Below are 19,972 nucleotides of genomic sequence, written 5' to 3'. Positions count from 1 at the left end.
GGGAACAAGATTGATCATTACAGTTACTGGCAGCTTGGCTCCCATTCAGTACTCTTCATTTTCACTATTGATGATGATTTTTCTTACTAACTTCTGCACAAAAGGCCAATCTTCTCACATTCCTCTGAATTCCTCATATTTATAGAATTTCTTGCTGAACTATTTGGCTTTTATCTTTGTATTCCTAGAAACCTGTGTGAGTCTTTGCACATTGCTGGAGCTTAATAAAATGCACTTGAACGAAGTAATTTAAATGAGGCATTGTTCTCACAATTTAGCATTAGTGCTAGACTTTTAAATAGGAAAATCTAATATCCCATATTTAAAGCTCTATTCAGAATAGTGCTAGGCTCATGAGACTGTAGATTAAGAGCTGAAAAGATCATCTCTTATACACCCCTTCCATATTACAGAGAGGTGAAACCTTATTTAAAATCATATGAAAAATAGAAGAGCTGAAATTTGAACCCAGGTTCTCAGACTACAAATATGAACCTCTTTCTCCTGAACCACATAGCTTATGGGAAAGGTGAATACCTTTGATTTAAGTAATGATTTAAGTAAACTACTTTATTTTCCACTCAAATAAACTTTTAACTCCACTCCAATTACCTATTTTCACCATCTTCTCTTCTTACGTTCCCAAAGAGCCATATGTGAGCAAGTGTGCCCTATGACTTTTACTGGCTGGATATATATTTTTCATTGTTTATATTTAATGATGTAACTAGGAATTTCTTGGTCAAGAATTTGATTTCTAAATTATTCTAGACTCAGAACCAGAGATAGGATGATATGTTTTTTTGTTTGTTTGTTTTGTTTTTGTTTTTTTAATCAGTAACTTTATTTTTTTTCCTCTCTTTTTTTTTTTTTATTATAATAACTTTTTATTGACAGAACCCATGCCAGGATAATTTGATAAAGATGATATGTTGATAGGACTGGTGGCACCCTGCCTATATCCTCAGTATGGCAATTTTTAAAGAGTAGGATTTATATTATCAGAGAGGATGCATAGATTGTGTCATGAATAAAAGTATGGAGGCAAATGAACAGGAGAACAATAAATTGAAATGCCTTTGGGAAGCTCCTTGTTGACCCCAAAAGACTCCTCCATGAACCAACATCCTATATTTTGTATATAACATTCCTTGACTGATTTTGCAATTCTTAAAGCACTTTATACACATAAGCTTTATTTATCTATAAGACATATACCTCTGGATCACTGTGTTCTATTAGTTAAACCTATGGTAAACCCCAAAGGCAATGTCAAGATGTCTAACACACATGAACTGGATGCAACATGGTACAAAAGAATCTTGGACACAAGGCCTAGGACAACTGGGGTAAAAGGTACCTCACAAAGATGTTTGGCTTGAAGAAAAGAGGGCTCATCAGGAACCAAAGTGATATGACTGAAGGACAACCCAATTTTTTTTTTTAACTGGTATTCACTTAATGTCAATAAATGTAGCAAAAGTCTCAAACATATAGGGTAAACTCCTTTTGGAGGGTCTATCCTGTGTGGGCAAATGTATAGTAAGGAGTAGACATGAATAGGTTTCAATCTTCATTTTTGGAAAGAATAAAAGCATGGATGAAATTATAATCAATCAACTAATTAGTATTTGCTAAGCATCTGCCAATTATTATGTTAGTCTCTAGAAATATAAAGATTAAAAAAAACCACCATCCCTGTTCTCAAAGACCTTAATGCTATGAGGGGAGAATATAGATAGATAAATAGATATAAAGGGACTACATTAAAAATTTTATTTTTTTGTCTTGAACTCAAAATAAAATGAGCATTTTCATATGCAAAGTGGAAAAGATTATACATGAAGCTATAAGTTTATTACATAACAATTTGTTTTAAAGTATATTATTAAACCAACATGTAACTTCAAAGTTCTCTTGCTTAAGCTATCTTCTAGCCTTCCTTATTTTTTCTTCTGCGCATTTTTCCTCCTTTTCTTCTGTGCATTAATCATTTCCCAATTATTTGGATTTGTTTATATTTCTGTATTTTGTAACAGAATACTTAATGTTCTTGTGTATGTCATGGTAGATAAACTTTCAAATACTTTATGTGACTTGTGGTAATTTTAAGTATTTTTCTCTTCTTGCTGAATTTTGTTTGTGATATACAGAAATGTTGATAATATATGTTTATTTTATATACTACAACTTTGCTGAAGTTACTGTTTCACTTAATTTTTAGTTGACCTTTAGAGACCATTATATAACATGCAAAAGGTGATAGTTTTGTTTCTACTCTACCTATTCATATTCCCTCAATTTTTCCTTCAATAGTTAAAATTTTTAGCACTGTAAACAATAGGAGTAATAATGGATGTCTTACTGGAAATGACATCGTATTTGTTTTATTTTTCTCTCTTCATTGGGGAGTGGGAGAAGATTTAAGAAGTGAAAATAAAATAAAATTGAATTTTAAAAGGTGACCTTAGCTCTTCACTATTATTTGTAATGCTGGTTCTTGGCTTTATATAGTTGATATTTACCAAATTTAGGAAAGATCCTTTTATTTCTATACTTCTTAGTGTTGCTTTTGGGGGCTTCTACTGATGTAATGGCATGCATTTTAAAAAAATTTACAAATGAGCTCCATAGTCCTCACCACAAAGATAGCCTGGTCATAGTACATCATTTTAAGAAATATGGTATTATAGACTCTTTACTAATATTTTACTTAATTTTTTTGAATCAATATTCACTTGGGAAAATTTAGAATTGTATTCTTTACCTGGTTTGTTTCTCATTGGTTTAAGTACCAAGACTATTTACATATATATACATACACATATATTTGAATGTTTGACAGAATTCCTTCTTTTTCTAATTCTTGCAGTTTATTCAAGATTGGAATGAATTGTTCTTTGAATATTTGATAGGTTTCATTTTTAAATCCATCTGCTCCTAGGACTTTCTTGGAGTTTTTATGCTTTATTCAATTTTTTAATATTGGCTTATTTAAATAATCTCTTGTTCTATTCTGTATGTATTTTATATTTTTGTAAATAATTATCCATTTCATTCAATTATATATCCATTCATGTTGGTGCATAACTGAGTATAAGGTTTCTGAAAACTTTCTTCTTTTCATCAATTGTAAATTTTCTTCATTTTTGATACCAATAATTAGATTTTCCTTTCTCTTTTTATCAGGCTAGCTTACTGTTCATTAGTTTAAAAAGCAATTCCTCTCTTTTTATTAATTCAGGGTGTTTTTTTTTTTAACTTTCAAGTTTGCAAATCTCTTTATTTGATTTTCAGAATTCCTAATTTAGTGCTTGTTTGTTTTTGATTTGTTGCTTTTCTTGTTTTTTTTAATTGCATGCTCATTCACTCATCTGTTCTTTCCCCTGATGAAAGCATTGACAAATACGAATATTGCCCTTTAGCTGCATCCCAAACTCTTGGTATATCGATCAACTACACATTCATTAAGGGCCTACTAAGCACCAGGCACTGTCTCATTGCTTTGTAATTATGTTATTGGATGAGATTTTCCATTTGTTTCTATGATTTGTTCTTTGCCTCACCAGGAATAGGATATAAATTGAATACAAAGTAATTTGGGGAGGGAATCCAGAAAGGCCTCGTGCAGCAAAACATGAGGTCCAAAGCATCAAGCAAGGATTAAATTTGGATTAAGGAGACCAGCCCAGTGCTTGAGAATTAGCCTCTAAATCAGGAAGACCTCGGTTTCTCAAGTCCCACCCCTGACGCCTACAGTTTACTTTAGATAAAACCATTGCGGGAACCAGGAAACGCTCTTTTAAGAAGCGAAATTGCGGGTCCGCGCCTGACACGCCGCGGCTCTCAGAGCCCCAGACATCGCAACTCCTTACCCGGGCCTTAAGAGAAAAAAAAGACTCCTAGCTAGCTGATGAGGTTGTTCTGCCACATGAGAGACTTAGATCTGGAATTCAAGCCCTTTCCATTACAGAAGCGGCAGCACTGATTGAGCTCAGCGCAAACTCACACGGCGGGTAAGTACCGAGTGGAGGCAGGATTGGAACCCAGCTCTGGGCTCTTGCTACGGGAGTTCGCTGATGGAGCTGCTTCAAAGGGAACGATCCTTCTCCCCAGAGGTCTGAGAGGGCCTGGTTAGTCAGTGTCCGCGAGACAAGCGGTCTCCGTCGCTTGGCTGCGGGGGGCGGGAACGACCGCCTCTCGGCCCACCCGGACTTTGGGGTGCGCGCGGGGCGGGACGAAGGGGAGAAGCTCGCGAGCCCGGCCCGGGCCTAGGCGCCTCGCCTAGTTTGACCCTATCCGCGCTCCGTACCTCCCTCTGAGCCGGCGGCGGGAACATGGCCGCCGCTGCCGCCGCCGCCGCGACTGTCACCCTCTTAGTAACGGAGAAAGTTTTCCAACAATCTGGCCTCTGTTAGTCCCGGTCCGCCCGCAGGTCCCACTCGGGGCCAACCTCCTGACGTCCCCCGCACGCCGAGACGTCCGGGCCCCAGAGAGTGGAAGAGCCGGCCCCGGCAGAGCCAGGTAGGAAGAGGCGCCTCAGGAAACGGCGGGGGCCTTCTCGGGCCTGCTCCGGAACTGCAGGGGGCGCCCGACGTCTCGGGGATCTGAGGGCGGTGGGCTGCGGCCCACCCTAGGGGACGTCCGGCCCCGACGCGCCGAGGCTGCGAGGCGCTGGGGAAGAGCCCCGGGTCGGGAAGCCTCGGAGTCTCCGCTTCTGGGAAATGGACTTAACGTGGTGCCACTTGCCGAGCAAAGTGCGCGTGATTGACGCAAGTGCGCAAGTTTGAAACGCGGGACCGACCGCTGGCCCCGGGAGAAGGGGAAAACTTCTTTGGGGGTTTTCCGGTCTCGGCACGAACAGAACGCCCTTACTTCTCGCTTCCCAGCTGAGACGGCGGCGGCCCGCCCCTTCCCCACCAAAAAAAAAAAAAAAAAAAAAAAAAAAAGCTGCTCTTCCCCGTCCCCTCCCCCTCCGCGCGTCGGCCCCAGAGCCTTTGTGCTTAAGAATTTGGGAGATTACGGGGAGGGGAGAGAGAGGAGGGAGGGATTCCGCGTGGAGGACCATCATTAAAGAGGAATTGTCACAGGTCTGGGATAAAATGAAACGCCTCCCAGGAAGCTGCCCCACCTTTCCTCCTAAAGAGGAATCCACACTGAATTTCTGTCCTTTACCTCTCACTGCGCCCAGTGTTGTATTCTACTTATCTGTATGTATCTCCTCGGGCAGAGGTTCTCTAACCTTTTGGTCTCAGACCCACTATTAAAAATTATGGAGGAACCCAAATAGTTTTTGTTTAAATGGGTGAAGGATATGTATTTACCACATTAGAAACTAAAACTGGTCATTTAAAAAAAATAAATACTCATTTGTTAAAATTTAAAAAAAAAAATAGCCAAAACTCTTTACATGTTAACACAAATAACCAATTTTTATGAACAATAACTATTTTTCCAAAACAAAAAAATTCAAGTAGAATGGCGTTATTTACATATTTTACAAATGTCTTCAGTGTCTGACATAAGACAGCTGGATTCTCATAGCTGCTTCCTTCAGTCTGTTGCAATATGTTGTTTTGATTGAAGCACATGAAAAAAAAAATCCAGCTTTACACAGTAATGTAGTTGGAAAAGAGGAAAAGTGTATTTTAACAGGCAAGTAACTTCTTGGTATTAGTAGGAATATAATTTTCACCTTTTGGACCACTGAAAGGTTCTTATGAGCATGAACCATACTTTGAGAACCAGTTTTAGGGCAATGGCTTTCTTTATTATTTTTTTTTTTTCTTTGTGTCCTGGGCCTCTTGGTATTAGGGCTTCCAGGTGAAGGATGATTTGGATAGGATGGGGTGTTGCTGGTAGTCGGTGCAGATTGTGAGGGAGGAAATTGTTGCCACTTATCCCTCTAAAACCATACCTGTGGTGAGACTGTCTCTTGGGGACATTCTTCCCTAGCCCCCAGTGAAAGCCCAGGACATTCTGTCTGCAGATTGTCTCTTCTTTCCTCCTTCCTTGCATCATCTCTCCCAGCTCCCTTTCCTCAAATGAATTTATCCTAGGAACTGAGATTTCTAGTTAGAGCTCTGGCATCTAATTCAACCACACATAATCACAGAAATACAGAGTTGTAAAGGACCTTAGCAGTCCTGTAGCTTAGCATATAGGCAGAAGCAATCTCCACTCTAACATACCTGCCTCTACTTAAAGACTTCTAACCAGGAGGAACTCAACACCTCTTGAGGCAGTCAATTCTACTTTTGGACAGCTCCAATTGTTATTTATGATACAAGCCTAAGTTTGCATCTTGGCAATTCCTTTCTTTTTTGTTTACTTTTTTCTTCCAAGCACAGGTTTTATTCAGAAATCTGAGGGACTGAACATTGACCACTATAGACTTAGGAAGAAAGATTTGAAATTTACTGCCACCTAGTTTATATCTATCCATCTATCTGTCTGTCTGTTTATCTATCTATATCTGAGACACAATGAGCAGCATTCATCATAGCCATTTAATTATGTTTGTAATAGCTTCCTCACATTCCCCTTTCTTTCATGCTGAAGCCCTAGGAAACTTGGCTTGCTACTGGAGACACTGCTTCCCTGAGCACCTTGTCTAAGTACTGGCAGCTCTATCCTTGATGACCACTGAAAATTTCGGCCCATAAGAGGAAGAAGTAAGCATACTCTTTGCTCTTAACGGATGTTTCCATCTTGTCTCTTTGCAACCATCACTTAGTAGTCTTTCCTCTTTTGAGCATCAAATACTCTTTTCCCCTTTTCCAACTACATTACTGTGTGAGCATAAAATCTATATAATCTAGATAGGATCTTTGCTTATCTACAAACTAATAGGTCATTCTCTCGCCTGCCTAATAGAATTCAGCATATTATTCACTTTTTAATCTAATTTTTATTTATTTTACTTTTTTTCAATTAATATGCATTTAGTTTTCTCCCTCCCACGTAACCCCCAGAAAAACAAAGGAATCAAGAACTAGAGATAGTTCCCACGTTTCTCATATCCAAAAACATCTATTTAAATCTACAGCTCAAAGCTATTCCCTCTCTCTCAGGAAGCAGATTCTTAGGAAGGAGTTAGGTTGCATGTTTCATTTCATCTCTCTTTTCAGTTTCCCACCATTTCTTCTTTTGCCCCATGGGGTGAAATAGAACAAATCTGATCCTTTTTCTATATAACAGCCTTTCAGATACTTGAAGACAGCTGTAAGGTCTGAAACTTGTTTTTCACAGGCTAAGTAAACATGCCCAGTTCCTCAAAAAGTGCCATGTGACATAAGCTCAAGACCCATAACCACTCTGGTTATCCTCTTCTGGGTACTTTCCAGCTTATTATCTTTCTTAAACTGGTGCTCAAGACTACAAAATGAAGTTTGATGAGGGCAGAGTATGAAGTACAGTGGTACTTTTTCCCTCCCACCTTCTGGACTCTTAATGCCAAAACTACATTAGCTTTTTTTGGGTGTCATATCACAGTGCTGTTTCTAAACCTTTAAATCTTTTTCATAATTGGTTTCTAACCATTTTTTCCTCCCTCTTATCCATATGTAGTTGAACCTTTTTTAACCTAAATGTAAGGCTTTACATTGATTTCTATTGATTATCATCTTATTAGATTCATTTTGTGCTTGACTTCTCAAGAGCCTTTTGGATTTTCTCTCTTTCATCTAGTAGCTATCCCTTAGCCTTGCTGTCATCTGCAGATTTGATGAGCGTACTATGCTTTTATCCACATTATTGACAAAAATGTTAAATGTTGAGTATTTATATGAATGAATGAGTAAACATAGATGCAATTTTTTTCTTTATTTAGTACATTTATTATGAATTCAAGGTGGGTATTCTCTCCAGTAGTATAATTGTGAACCATAAATACTTTCTCATCCTATGTTCTTATCCATGTCTTCCCATAAATTTTCCATCAGATTAAGGGGATGGAATCTATCTGACATTCAGGAGACTTCTCTTTGTATCTTATATTGTTAAGTGGGTACCAGCGCAGCATACAGGTTGTTTTCTCTGTTGTTTATTGTAGACTCATTTCACAAACATATGAAAATCTACCATGTTCCAGGCACTGTGCTAGGCACTGGGAATACAAAGACAAAAACTAATCTCTGCTGTTAAGGACCTTCTGTTCTATTGGAAGGAGTAAAAACAAAGTAAAACCAGACATATATGCCAAAAAGTAAGTACACAGTAGGATAAACAGAAAAAAAAAATTGAAGTTGGGGAAGGAGATAGCAAGGAGAAAGCTTAAACAATTGGGAGAAAAGACAGTCCTCAAGAAGGAGTGATATTTCAGCTAAACCTGGAAGAAAGCTGGGGATATTGTGAGAGGGTACTGAGAAGGGCATCCATTGTAGATGTGGTGAAATTAATAAACAGAGGTGGAACACTTATATAGAGAACAAGTGGACTTGTTTGAGTAGAATGTAGGATATGTGAAGGAGGGTACCATGCAGTAAGTTTGGAAAGGTAGTCTGGAACCAGGTTATAAAGGTCTTTAAATGACAAAAGGGTAAGTATTTGTATTTTATCTCAGAGGTATTTGAGAACCAGTGAAGATTCTTGCTTTAGGAATATGCCATCTTTATAGTTACATTAGAGAAGGGGGAAATCTGGAGATAGGGAGACCAATTAGAAAGTTCTTACAATAATCAAGTCAAAAGATGAAGGCCTGACTTACAGAATTTATGTCTAGAAGGGATTATATAGTATAGTTCTCTCATTTTCAGAGGAAAAAACTGGGATAAGATACATGACTTGCCCAAGTTGCTGAGGCAAGGTCTGAATTCAGAACCTCTGATTCTAAATCCAGCATTCTTTCTAATACACTCTATTGTGTGTAGAGGGACATTCGTAATAGATTGTAGTCTAAGCTTAATATAAATTTCTCTTGCCCTTTGCTTAGCTAGCAGTTTTTATTCTTTGGAGATTATAGTTTCTATGATTTGTAATTGGAAGAATATTACTGTCCAAAAAATGAATTTTGTTTCAGGGGAATTCTGGAATCTTTACAGGCACTATATAGTTCCCCAAATTGAATCCAATCCATTATTGACTTTCTATTCAATTTCATTTTAAATTCACTCTTCATCTGCAGTATCTATATAAGACTTATGTACCGATGAACTAAGTTCATCCAACTGTATGTAATGGGCACTCTTTAAGTACTTGTTTTTTCCTTCATGGTTTATTAAGCCAAACTTTTAAGTGATTGTGAATGTCATGTTGGTGACCCTATAATGTTCCCTAGGACTTGATGTAAATCAGCACAATATCATCTTTAAAAATAGAATCTGGAGAACATCTTATATATGGATGTGTGTATGTGTGCATTTGTGCATTTTTGTATTTTTGTTCTGGGGCTGAGATTTTGTTGATGCAAGGAACTTCCATATAGGAAACTCTCTCTTCCATATAGGAAACTCTTTCAGTGAAAACTGAAACATGCTGTTTCATACATTTTATAGTGACTTGACTGGGTTCACTCAATGGTTAAATGATTTGCCCAGGATCATACAGCCAAATATGATTGAGAGACCACTTGTGAACTTGACTTTTATTGACTCCAATGACTGCCTATTCTCCTGTACTGCCTCTTATTTGTTGCTATAAATCAGAAATAAATAGAAATAGTTCATTGTGTTTTTTTTTAATCTGTCAAAAAGACTAAAACATTAATATGTAATTAGGATATTCTTTGTAGTAATGTGATTAGAAAACCAAAGGAACACAACTTATTTTGTTATTGAAATAAATAAAATGGCGACTTGTAGATAAATATTTAGCCTCTTAAAATCTTAATTGAACACAAAAGCTAAGTAACTAAAGAATGATTATTTGAGAGACATCTGCAATTCCCTCTTGGACAAGTTTGTCATTTCCATGAATGTTTTATAGCTGGCATCCAAAGATGACAGATGAGACCAATCTAGCCTTAGCAGATTATGTCACATGGTGGGCACATTTCTCTCAGCCAAATGGCTATCTTTGGGTTGCTAATTACATGATGACCTGCTGTTTCTTTTTTTGTGTCCATCTTATGAGAGAATTTCAGATATGCTGATTCTAAATTAGGTTCTTAGAGGATTTCCTCTCTTAAACTTTTAACTAGTAGGGGTTTCTGTAGGTTTATTATTACCACAAGCCAAAAAAACTATCCTATTTATCATTAGTCTGTTCCTGTGAAACAATCTCATAGTTGTTTTTTTTTTAATTACTAACAGATGTTTAAATTATTTTTCAATCATTCATTCTAAATTTACAGTTTGAATTATAGCTTATAAGGCATGTCAGGTTATAACATTTAATTTTGTACTGGAAAAATTAATGATACTGCTGAAAATTCTTATTGTAGATAGAATTTAAAGTGTTTCATAACAGAAATGATCTGGGCAACTTGGATACATTGCCATGTAAATGGAATTTACCATTAAAATGGAAATTAATGGAAAATGCCATTAAAATGGAAAACGGGGCAGCTAGGTGGAGCAGTGGATAGAACACCAGCCCTGAAGTCAGGAGGACCTGAGTTCAAATATGGCCTCAGACTTTTAATACTTTCAGCTCTGTGACCCTGGGCAAGTCACTTAACCCCAATTGCCTCAGCAAAAAAAATAAATAAATAAAAATTTAAAAAATATAAAATAAAGTAGAAAATGCCACTAGTGATTGAAGGAGATTGTTCAGTCAGAATTGTTAATTAATTGTTAAGATAATTATGGAACAGATTTATGGAATGAGTAAACTTCATTGTGTTTTTAATTACTTAAAATCTAGTTTTAAACTTCATTATTTGTGTTTTTGTTGACTTAAAATCTAGTTTTAAGAGTCTACAATTACACAGAATTTGAGAGAACAGGAGTTGATTTTTAGGGTGATTTTAAGTAAAAACCGCTGTTAATATAAATTGTTTTAATTTAAAGAATATTCAATCTTTTTTTAAATTAGAAGTAATATTAATGTCAGGCTTTCCTCATAAACTTTGTTCTGATACCTTGCCATAAATTGCATCCTAATCTAGGGAAACTGGCATATACCATTCTAGGTATATAGGGAGTAGTAGATACAGAAAGATGAGTTGGATGGAGGAGGGCAATTAATTACTATCATTGATAGGAAAATTCACAGCTAATGCCCTACTAATCCTCTACATACAGAAAGAGTTTTTTTATTTAAATAAAATTGGTAAAGGTAGCAAAGTGGGGTCAGAAAAAACTGAGTTGAAATCCAACATTAGACACATAATAGCTCTGTTACCCTGGGCAAGTCATTTAATTTCTGCCACACTCATTTTTCTCATCTGTAAAATGGGGTACTGAATAGCACCTATTTCTCTGAGTTATAAGGATAAAAGAGAATAATATTTATAAAAGGCTTTTTAAACCTTAGAGCCCTGTACAAATGCTAGCTATCTATTACAGTAATAATAGTTAACCTTATTCGTTGTACTTTAATACCAAATCTCTTTTTATTGAGTACCAACATGTACCTCAGTCAGTACTCAAGGCAGTATTTTGAAATCGGTAAATAACTTGATAGAGTATAAGTCTTGGAGTCAGGAAGACTTAACGTTCAGTTTACCTCAGACATTTCCTAGCTGTGTGACCCTACTATTAGGACAGTGTACTTGTCTGTCAAATGAGGAAGGACTAGCTCCTTATCATAGAGCTGTTAGTGAGGAGCAAATGAGATAACAAAGGCAAAGTGCTTTACAAATCTTAATGCTGTGTATAAATGCTCACTATCATCAAGAATTTTGTTGGTCTGGATACACCTTCCATGCTGGTTTCAAATCCCTCTAATCCTTAGTATATGATCTTTGGCAGGAAAGATCATATGGCCAAAGAATTCATAATATTTCAGCCAACCTGCTGATGAGCTAGTCTGGCTCTCAGATGGCCTTTGAATGGACCTTACATAAAGCCTTTTTCCTCTGCTCCCTAGAATCCTTGATTTCTTTTAAAACTCAACTTAAATGAAACCTTCTACAAGGCCTTTGCTGATTCTCCTTGTCCCCCAGTACCCCTTATTTATTTTGTATATACTTAATTATAGGCCTATTTTTCTTTAGTTACAGCATAAACTCCTTCAGGGAAAGTATTGTTACATTTTTGTATTTGTATCCTTAGGGCCCAGCACAGTGACTGGCACATAGTAAATGCTGAATTAATGCTTGTTGATTTATTGACCTTGTTGAATTTGTACTTTACTATTAACAACCTTCTGGAGTTTAGTGTCACCTCCATACCCTGATGAGGCATCAAAGTAGTACTTTGCTGGAAGAGAGAACTGACATAAATTTAATATTTTTTTTATGATAAATACACATATGCTAAATTGTGTTACAGGAGAAATAGCAATTCATTTTTACTTGTGTTATATTATTTTGTACAATGTAAGTACTGCAGTGAAAATAAATTTAAAATTAATGCAAGTTCATTTTTTTCTTTTTTTTTTTTTTTTTTTTTTTAGGTCTTCAAATAAGATTTCATCTGAGGAAATGGTGAAGTAGGAGCTTGCAGATGTCCTGGATTTTCTGGATGCACTACAAACAATTTTTATAGTGTGGAGAAAGAGCTTTAATTGCCATTTTACATGTGTAGATCACTGCGCTACTGTATTAGTCATTGTCTGTATATGGCAATGACAAGACTGGAAGAAGTGAATAGAGAAGTGAATATGCACTCTTCAGTTCGATATCTTGGCTACTTAGCCAGAATCAATTTATTAGTAGCAATATGCCTAGGTCTTTATGTAAGATGGGAAAAGACAGCAGATTCCCTGATTCTGGTCATTTTTATACTTGGCCTTTTTGTTCTTGGAATTGCCAGCATTCTCTATTATTATTTTTCAATGGAAGCAGCAAGTTTAAGCCTCTCTAATCTTTGGTTTGGATTCTTGCTCGGTCTTCTTTGTTTCCTAGATAATACACCTTTTAAAAAAGATGTTAAAGAAGAAGTGACTAAGTATTTGCTTCTGACTTCCATAGTATTGAGGATATTATGTGCTTTAGTGGAGAGAATTTGTGGTTGTATCCGTCATCGACCCACTTTACTTACCACAGTTGAATTCCTTGAGCTGGTTGGATTTGCCATTGCTAGTACCACTATGCTGGTGGAAAAGTCTATGAGTGTCATCTTGCTTGTTGTAGGTTTGGCGATGCTGATTATTGACCTAAGAATGAAGTCATTCTTAGCAATTCCAAATTTAGTGATTTTTGGTGTCTTACTGTTTTTTTCTTCATTAGAAACACCTCAGAATCCAGTTGCCTTTGCATGTTTTTTTATCTGTCTAATTACTGATCCATTCCTTGACATCTATTTTAGTGGACTTTCAGTTACTGAAAGATGGAAACCCTACTTGTATCGTGGAAGAATTTGTAGAAGATTTTCTGTCATTTCCATTGGCTTGATTGAGCTTACTTTTTTTATTCTTTCAGCATTTAAGCTTGGAAATTCTTATCTCTGGTACTTTGTAATACCAGGGTTTTCCATTTTTGGAATTTTCTGGATAATTTGTCATATTATTTTTCTTATAACTCTTTGGGGGTTCCATACCAAATTAAATGACTGTCATAAAGTCTATTATACTCACAGGGCAGATAATAATAGCCTTGATAGAGTAATGGCATCTAAAGGAATGCGACATTTTTGCTTAATTTCAGAACAACTAGTTTTCTTTAGTCTTCTTGCAACAGCAATTTTGGGTGCAGTATCCTGGCAGGTAAGTAAATATTTCTACTTGTATAATTTTAACATGATATTTAATAAAATGATAGTTTCAGCAGGTTAATTTCTGTAAAATAAGTATTAATTACCCACAAAAAATTTAAAATTATGGAATTCCTGTCCTCAGTCTAATAGGAAGCTTTGACACATGCAAGAATAATACATGATAATTACATAAAAGAAATATAAACTAAATGATACTGGGGCAATTGAAGAGTGTTTCCTTTAGGAGATAATTTTTGAGTGGGGTAGGAATTCAGTAGTCAGAAAGGAGAGAGGAGAATATTGGAAAGGTATATAGAAGGGAAAGTAGAGTGTAAGTGTTCCATTTTGATTAGAATATATATACTCCATGGAAAGAAGTACTGTTAAAGTGAGGTTGAAAAGACAAGTTGGCACATTACACTGGCCTTGAATAGCAGCCTAGGGATTTTGAACTTTATTCAGTAGGTAGTAGGAAACAGTTGAAGGATTTTGCCATAGTTTCTGAGGAAATGAAGATTATTAGACTCTGATTTATCTAACTTTAGTCTGAAAATTGGATGAGCAAATCTTGGCAACATAATTCAGCATGTTTTTCAGTATACAAGTAATATTCAAGCTGCACTTGATTTTATTCCATACATTCTTCTCAGTGGCATTTTAAATACTGTAATTCTTTCTTCTTGGGCCTAGAACTTACGGCAAATGTCCTTTCATTTGATTTATTGCCACAGAAGGCATGCTTGACTTCCCTAAAGTGGAGCATTTCATTAGATTCCTATTGTGCGCTGCCTTAATCAGTCAACAAGCATTTATTGAGTACTTACTGTCTATCAGGCACTATGCTATGGGCAAAAACATTCTAATGGAAGAAGATAATATAAATTTCTATTGTATATTGCTGTACATAGTGGTGTGTCAAAAACATTTGTTGTGGTAAAATATCAAGTCAGAAAATAAGATCATTTTAGTAATATATCATAGATATTCTTAAAAGAATTATTCTTTGTGCAGATGTTTGTTTCTCAGTAAGGCTTATTAAAAATTTCCAAATGGTCAGTCTAATATTGTCCAATAGAAGCACTTAGGGATATCATTGTTATCATTAACAAAAACATTTAAATTCATTTTTAGATATGAGAGGAAACTTACTAAAAATACCTTTCTTTAGTTACAGTAGGTTTACATTTTTTTAATGAAGTTTTTTCTGTATTAAGTGAGGGAAAAGAAACAGTTTATTTATTACCTGTTATCATCTGTGAGTAAAATAAATTTTGTGTTTAAAAAAAAAAATTATAAACATATCTCCGAGATACTGTGAGTTTAGTTCCAGACCACTACATAAAGTGACCTTCGCAATCAAGAAATTCACATGAATTTTTTGGTTTCCCAGTGCATATAAAAGTTATTTTTACATTATACTGTAGTCTATTAAGTGTGCAATAGTATTACGTTTTAAACAATGCACATACCTTAATTGAAAATACCTTCCAAGCCATCAGCAAGTCATAATCTTTTTGCTGGTGGAAGGTCTTTTTGAAATTTGCTAATTGATCATGGTAATAGTTGCTAAAGGTTGAGGCGAGAATTTTACTGCATCAGTTGGCTCTTTCACTTGAACCCTTAGAGGCCATGTTTGAGTAATTAATTGACCTAATTTCAACATTGTTGTGTCTCAGGAAATAGATTAGAGGGAGAAAGATGGGGAATGGCCAGTCAGTGAAGCATTCAGAACACATACAATGTTTATCAATTAAGTTCATTGTCTTATATGAGCACAGTCTTTAGCACTGAAATATTTACAATAGTAATATAAAAGATCACTGATCCAATGATCTCAGATCACCATAACAAGTATAATAATAATAAAAAGCTTGAAAAACTGGGAATTACCAAAATGTGACACAGAGACATGATACGTGCTGTTGGAAAAATGGTGCCAATAGACTTGCTTAGTGCAGTGTTTCCACAAACTTTTAATTTGTTAAAAAAAAAAAAAAATACAACATCTGCAAAGCACAATGAGACAAAGTGCAATAAAATGAGGTGTGCCTGTATTACACAAATTAGAATGTGCTGTTTACCTTAGGAGAGGTTTGGACTGGAAGAATTTCTAATTGGGGAATTGGTTCCAAGCCTAAGGGGAGAGGGGAGATAATGTTTGCAATGCATAGAAGCAGGAGAGGACTAGACAAGATGATAGTAGTAAATAGTTCAGTTTGGCTGACTGTATATAATCTGTGAAGAGGAGTTAAAGCTGAATTATGTGCCAAGTTGAATGCCAGCAATAAAAAGTTTGTATTTTATCCTATAAGCAATGGGGAAGTCTCTGAAAATTTTTGAACATAGAAACCACATAATAAGGCCTATGCATTAAGAAAATTATTTTTGGCCGAAGTGTTTAGAATTTATTTAAGAGAGGAAAGAGTGGAAGTAAAACAAATAGAATATTTTAGGAGTGCAGGTGAGAAAGGTCATGAACACCTGAATTAGGGTGGTAAGTGTGGAAAAAGAAGCAATGGGGGTGGGGTGGGGGGTGGAATAGGACAGCTGTTGTAAGAAAGTTGATAGTTTATTTAAGTAGGTATCTTAGAGAAATTAGGAAGAGGATCAAAGAGAAAAAACAACTTTAGTTTGAGATATAAACAGGACATTCATGTGAAGATGTTCAGCTAATAGCTGGAAAATTGGGACTTGGAGATAAGGAGAAAAGTTAATGTGGAAATAAATTTCAAATTCATTCACATAGAGATCTTTGAAGCCAAAGAGGTAGTTGAGATTATTTTCTAAAAAGTCCCCAAAGAGAGAACTTTAGGGGATACTTATACCTACTTTGTGGGATGAAGGAGAAAAAAGGTACTAGAGAAGAAAACTAAGGAGCCCTTTAAGAGAAGCAGAAAGCAGTGTCATTGATATCAAGGGAGGAAAGAGTATCAAGAATTTTCAAGGGAGAGGATGTGGTAATAATGCTGTCAACTATTGTCAACCAGCAAGATATGCTTAATTACTTAAACACAGGGAAAATTAGTGACATGTAAAGATCCATGAAGGTGATTCCTTTTTTCCCTAAAGGACTTCAGTTCTAAGCTCATATTGACTAGCTTTACTCCTGGGAAAGTCTGACCTCTAAAAGAGGGCATCAGGTTACTGTTGAACTTTTTGGCTTCTCACATTTATATCCCAGAGTAGAACTCTAGAAAAAGACGCTAAAGCACACCTTAAGGAGAGTTTATTTTCTTGGCTTCCTTCCCTAAAAAGGATTTATAGAATTTATATAAAAAATAGATTATGTATAAGACAGTATTTTATCTCCGCCACAAAGAAATGTTTACAACACAAAACACTCATAAGCACACATTGACAGGTACTTACAACATGAAACAGTAACCCATCATACCTCTTATACTTGGTGTATAAATATCAACCTAAAGAGGTTGATATTTAAAACATGAAACACTTTACGGGACTGCTGAATATTTATTTCACTTTAACTTCACATCTTAAATTTGGTGTAACCAAAACTAAACTCTTTATCTTTCTCCTCTGCCCTTCATAATTTTCCTAGTACTTTTCAGGGCATCACCATTCTCCTGGTCACTCATAGTCGTGCACATGCCCCTGCACATGCACCCATGTGTGGGGCTGCCCATTCTGTCAGTCCAGTCTTCAGAAGAGCTCCTGTTTCTGTCCTCTTCTCTCATGACCTGTCACCCTCCAGGTACAGGCTCTCACTGCTTCATGCCAATTGTTGCCATAGCCCGCTAGCAGCTCCCCTGCCTCCAGTCTCTGCTCACTCCACTCCATCTTCCATCCAGCTTACCAGGGGAATCTTCCTAAAGCATAAGTCTAACCCTGTTAGTGCCACCGCCAGCCCCTTTCAGTAAACCCCAGGGGCTCCCTTTGGTCTCCAGGACCAAATGTGAAATCTTCTGTTTGGTTCTTAGTGTTTGGTCCCATCCCATCTTTCCATACTCGCCACATACTCCATGCTGTCCAGTGATACAGTGTCTTGGCTGTTTCTCACACAGGACACCTCATCTCTTGACTCTATGTATTTTCATTGAGTATCATTCTTACCCCTCCTTATCTCTCCAAGTTTCAGACTTTCTATAAGAAGCTCTTCCCAGTTTTCCTTAATTTTAGTGCCTTCCTTGTAAGATTATTGACACTTTTTGGAGGTAGCTATCTGTGTGTGTATCTTGCTTGTACATGGTTGTTTATATATTGTCTGCCCCATTAGATTGTAAGTTCCTTGAGAGTAGAACTGTTTTTTTTTTTTCCTGCCTTTGTATGTATTCAGTCCAATGTTGTTAGGCAAATCACAGGTCCATAATTTTTATAGCAGCCTTCTCCCCTCCTTCCCTCCCTTCCTCCCCCCCCCCCCAGCCCTGAGGCAATTGGGGTTAAGTGACTTACCCAGGGTCACACAGCTAGGAAGTGTTAAGTGTCTTAGGACAGATTTGAACTCAGGTCCTCCTGACTTCAGGGCTGGGGCTCTGTCCACTGCACCACCTAGCTGCCCCACGGTCCATGATTTTTGATGTCAGGGCATGGCTTGGCATTTCATCATAGTATCTTCATGGACATGGCTAGTTTTTACTCTAAGAAATCTCTTCTGCTGGGAACTTTGAACTGAGACTCAGGAGCTTCCAACTGATGTGGTTGATGATAGCACCTGTACTCAAAAAAAAAAAAAAAAAAAGACAAAACAGAATCCAGTGTCACCTCATAGGTCCTTTTTCCCTACCATGAGCTTCAGAGGGAGAATGTGAAGAGTCCTGATGCTTGAGGGAGGTGGGAAATAGAGTATCTTGCAAAAGCAGTTACTCTACTTTAGGGGTTGTAGCGACTCTTAGCTTACTCAACAACTGTTCACCAGCCTCCTTAAGATCACATTTTTCACCTTCAGTTGAGCAGGGCTGGAACTTGTCACTCTTCCCCAAACCAGGCAGTCCTGAAAGCACCCTAAACAAAATTGTCAGTACCTGCTTACTCCACTTCCCAAATCTCACTGGTGTGTGGGAGGAGCTATATTGACAAAAACTAGAGTATTTAATATTCCAGGCAAAAATTGATGTCAAAAGTAATTTTTTATCTTAATTTAATTGATGTGGGAAATTTAGAGTTTGGAAACTCTCCATTCACTTGGATTGTCAGTTTACACACTTTGAGCATTTCTGAATTTGGTGAGATATGGAGTCTCTCACCAAGATCACATAAACATCACATGTCACAGTTTCAACCAAGAACTTTACTTCATGGGAGCAACTCCACTTCTGAAGTTAAGTCAAAGCAACAAGCATTTATGAAGCACCTATCTTGTGCCAGACCCTGTGCTAAGAGCTGGAGAGTCTCAGAAAAACAAAAACAGCCCCTGCTCTCAAGGTGCTTATATGTGTGAAGCAAAATTGCAAACAACTATGTTCAGACAAGATATATGCAGCATAAATTGGAATTAATCTCAAAAGGAAGTCACCAAGTATTAAAGGAGATCAGGAAAGGCAGTAAGTAGGGTTTTAACTGAAATGGAGTATGCAAAACCTAGCCAGCTATTAGGAAATTCTGTTTTAGAAAAAGGACTATTTGACAGGTAACCTGATGGCACATCATTCACACAACCTGTTTCTGGTGAGATTTTCTTATTGGCAGATTAAACATCAACTTTTTACACAAGCATTTGTAAAAACAAAAAAGAAATAATGCTAATTAAATTAATGTTTATATTTATGTAATACTTATAAATATGTACATTGTAAAATCTAACTATAACATTTTATATGATTGTAAGAATTTTTATGAAGGAATACCCTTTTAAAAATTGTGGTACTAAAGTGGAAGAAATCATTTACTTAGACTAGAATCCATTAAAAACTACTATAGCTGCCTATTGCTATATACTGCCTCCTAAAAAGACAATTCAAACTTTGTAATTATAATGACCGATCCTGTCTGTCTCTGAGATTAGTAGAAGAAATATTTTTCCTATCTTGGAGAGGTGGAGGATTCTGTATAAAATGTGTATGTTGTCAGAGTGTTGTTGGTTTTGCTTTACTGGTTTTCCCCTTTCTTTCAAAGGGAGGCTCCTACTGGCGTTGGTGGTGGGGACATGGTTGGAAATGATCTATTGAAATTGATCCATAAAAAGGTTTAAATAAAAAAATAAAAGACAATTCAGAGTCACTAGGAAGAAAAGAGAAAAATGCAATAATTGAAGCTGAGTCACTTGGAACAATTAG

At 36.5% G+C, this 19,972-nt stretch overlaps 1 protein-coding gene across 4 annotated transcripts in view; it reads left to right on the top strand.

Annotated features, from left to right (window-relative positions):
- The first annotated feature begins 3,611 nt into the window (after nucleotides 1-3,611).
- Nucleotides 3,612-19,972, top strand: part of TMEM168 (transmembrane protein 168) — a 43,768-nt gene continuing 27,407 nt past the window's right edge. The window contains exons 1-3 of one of the 4 annotated variants that reach the window (XM_031938834.1): nucleotides 4,082-4,524; nucleotides 8,054-8,206; nucleotides 12,499-13,749. In XM_031938834.1, the coding sequence (XP_031794694.1) occupies nucleotides 12,622-13,749 (1,128 nt within the window). In that variant the 5' untranslated portion in view covers nucleotides 4,082-4,524; nucleotides 8,054-8,206; nucleotides 12,499-12,621. Of the gene's footprint in view, nucleotides 4,017-4,081; nucleotides 4,525-6,561; nucleotides 6,675-8,053; nucleotides 8,207-12,498; nucleotides 13,750-19,972 lie in introns of those variants that run through there. The other 3 variants (XM_031938835.1, XM_003771517.4, XM_031938833.1) reach the window with 3 other exon arrangements.

This window comes from Sarcophilus harrisii, chromosome 5 (assembly GCF_902635505.1).
Source record: "Sarcophilus harrisii chromosome 5, mSarHar1.11, whole genome shotgun sequence".
Classification (NCBI taxonomy): Eukaryota; Metazoa; Chordata; class Mammalia; order Dasyuromorphia; family Dasyuridae; genus Sarcophilus; species Sarcophilus harrisii.
The sequence above is the reverse complement of the archived record's forward strand: the minus strand, read 5'-3'. Positions and strand labels throughout refer to the sequence as shown.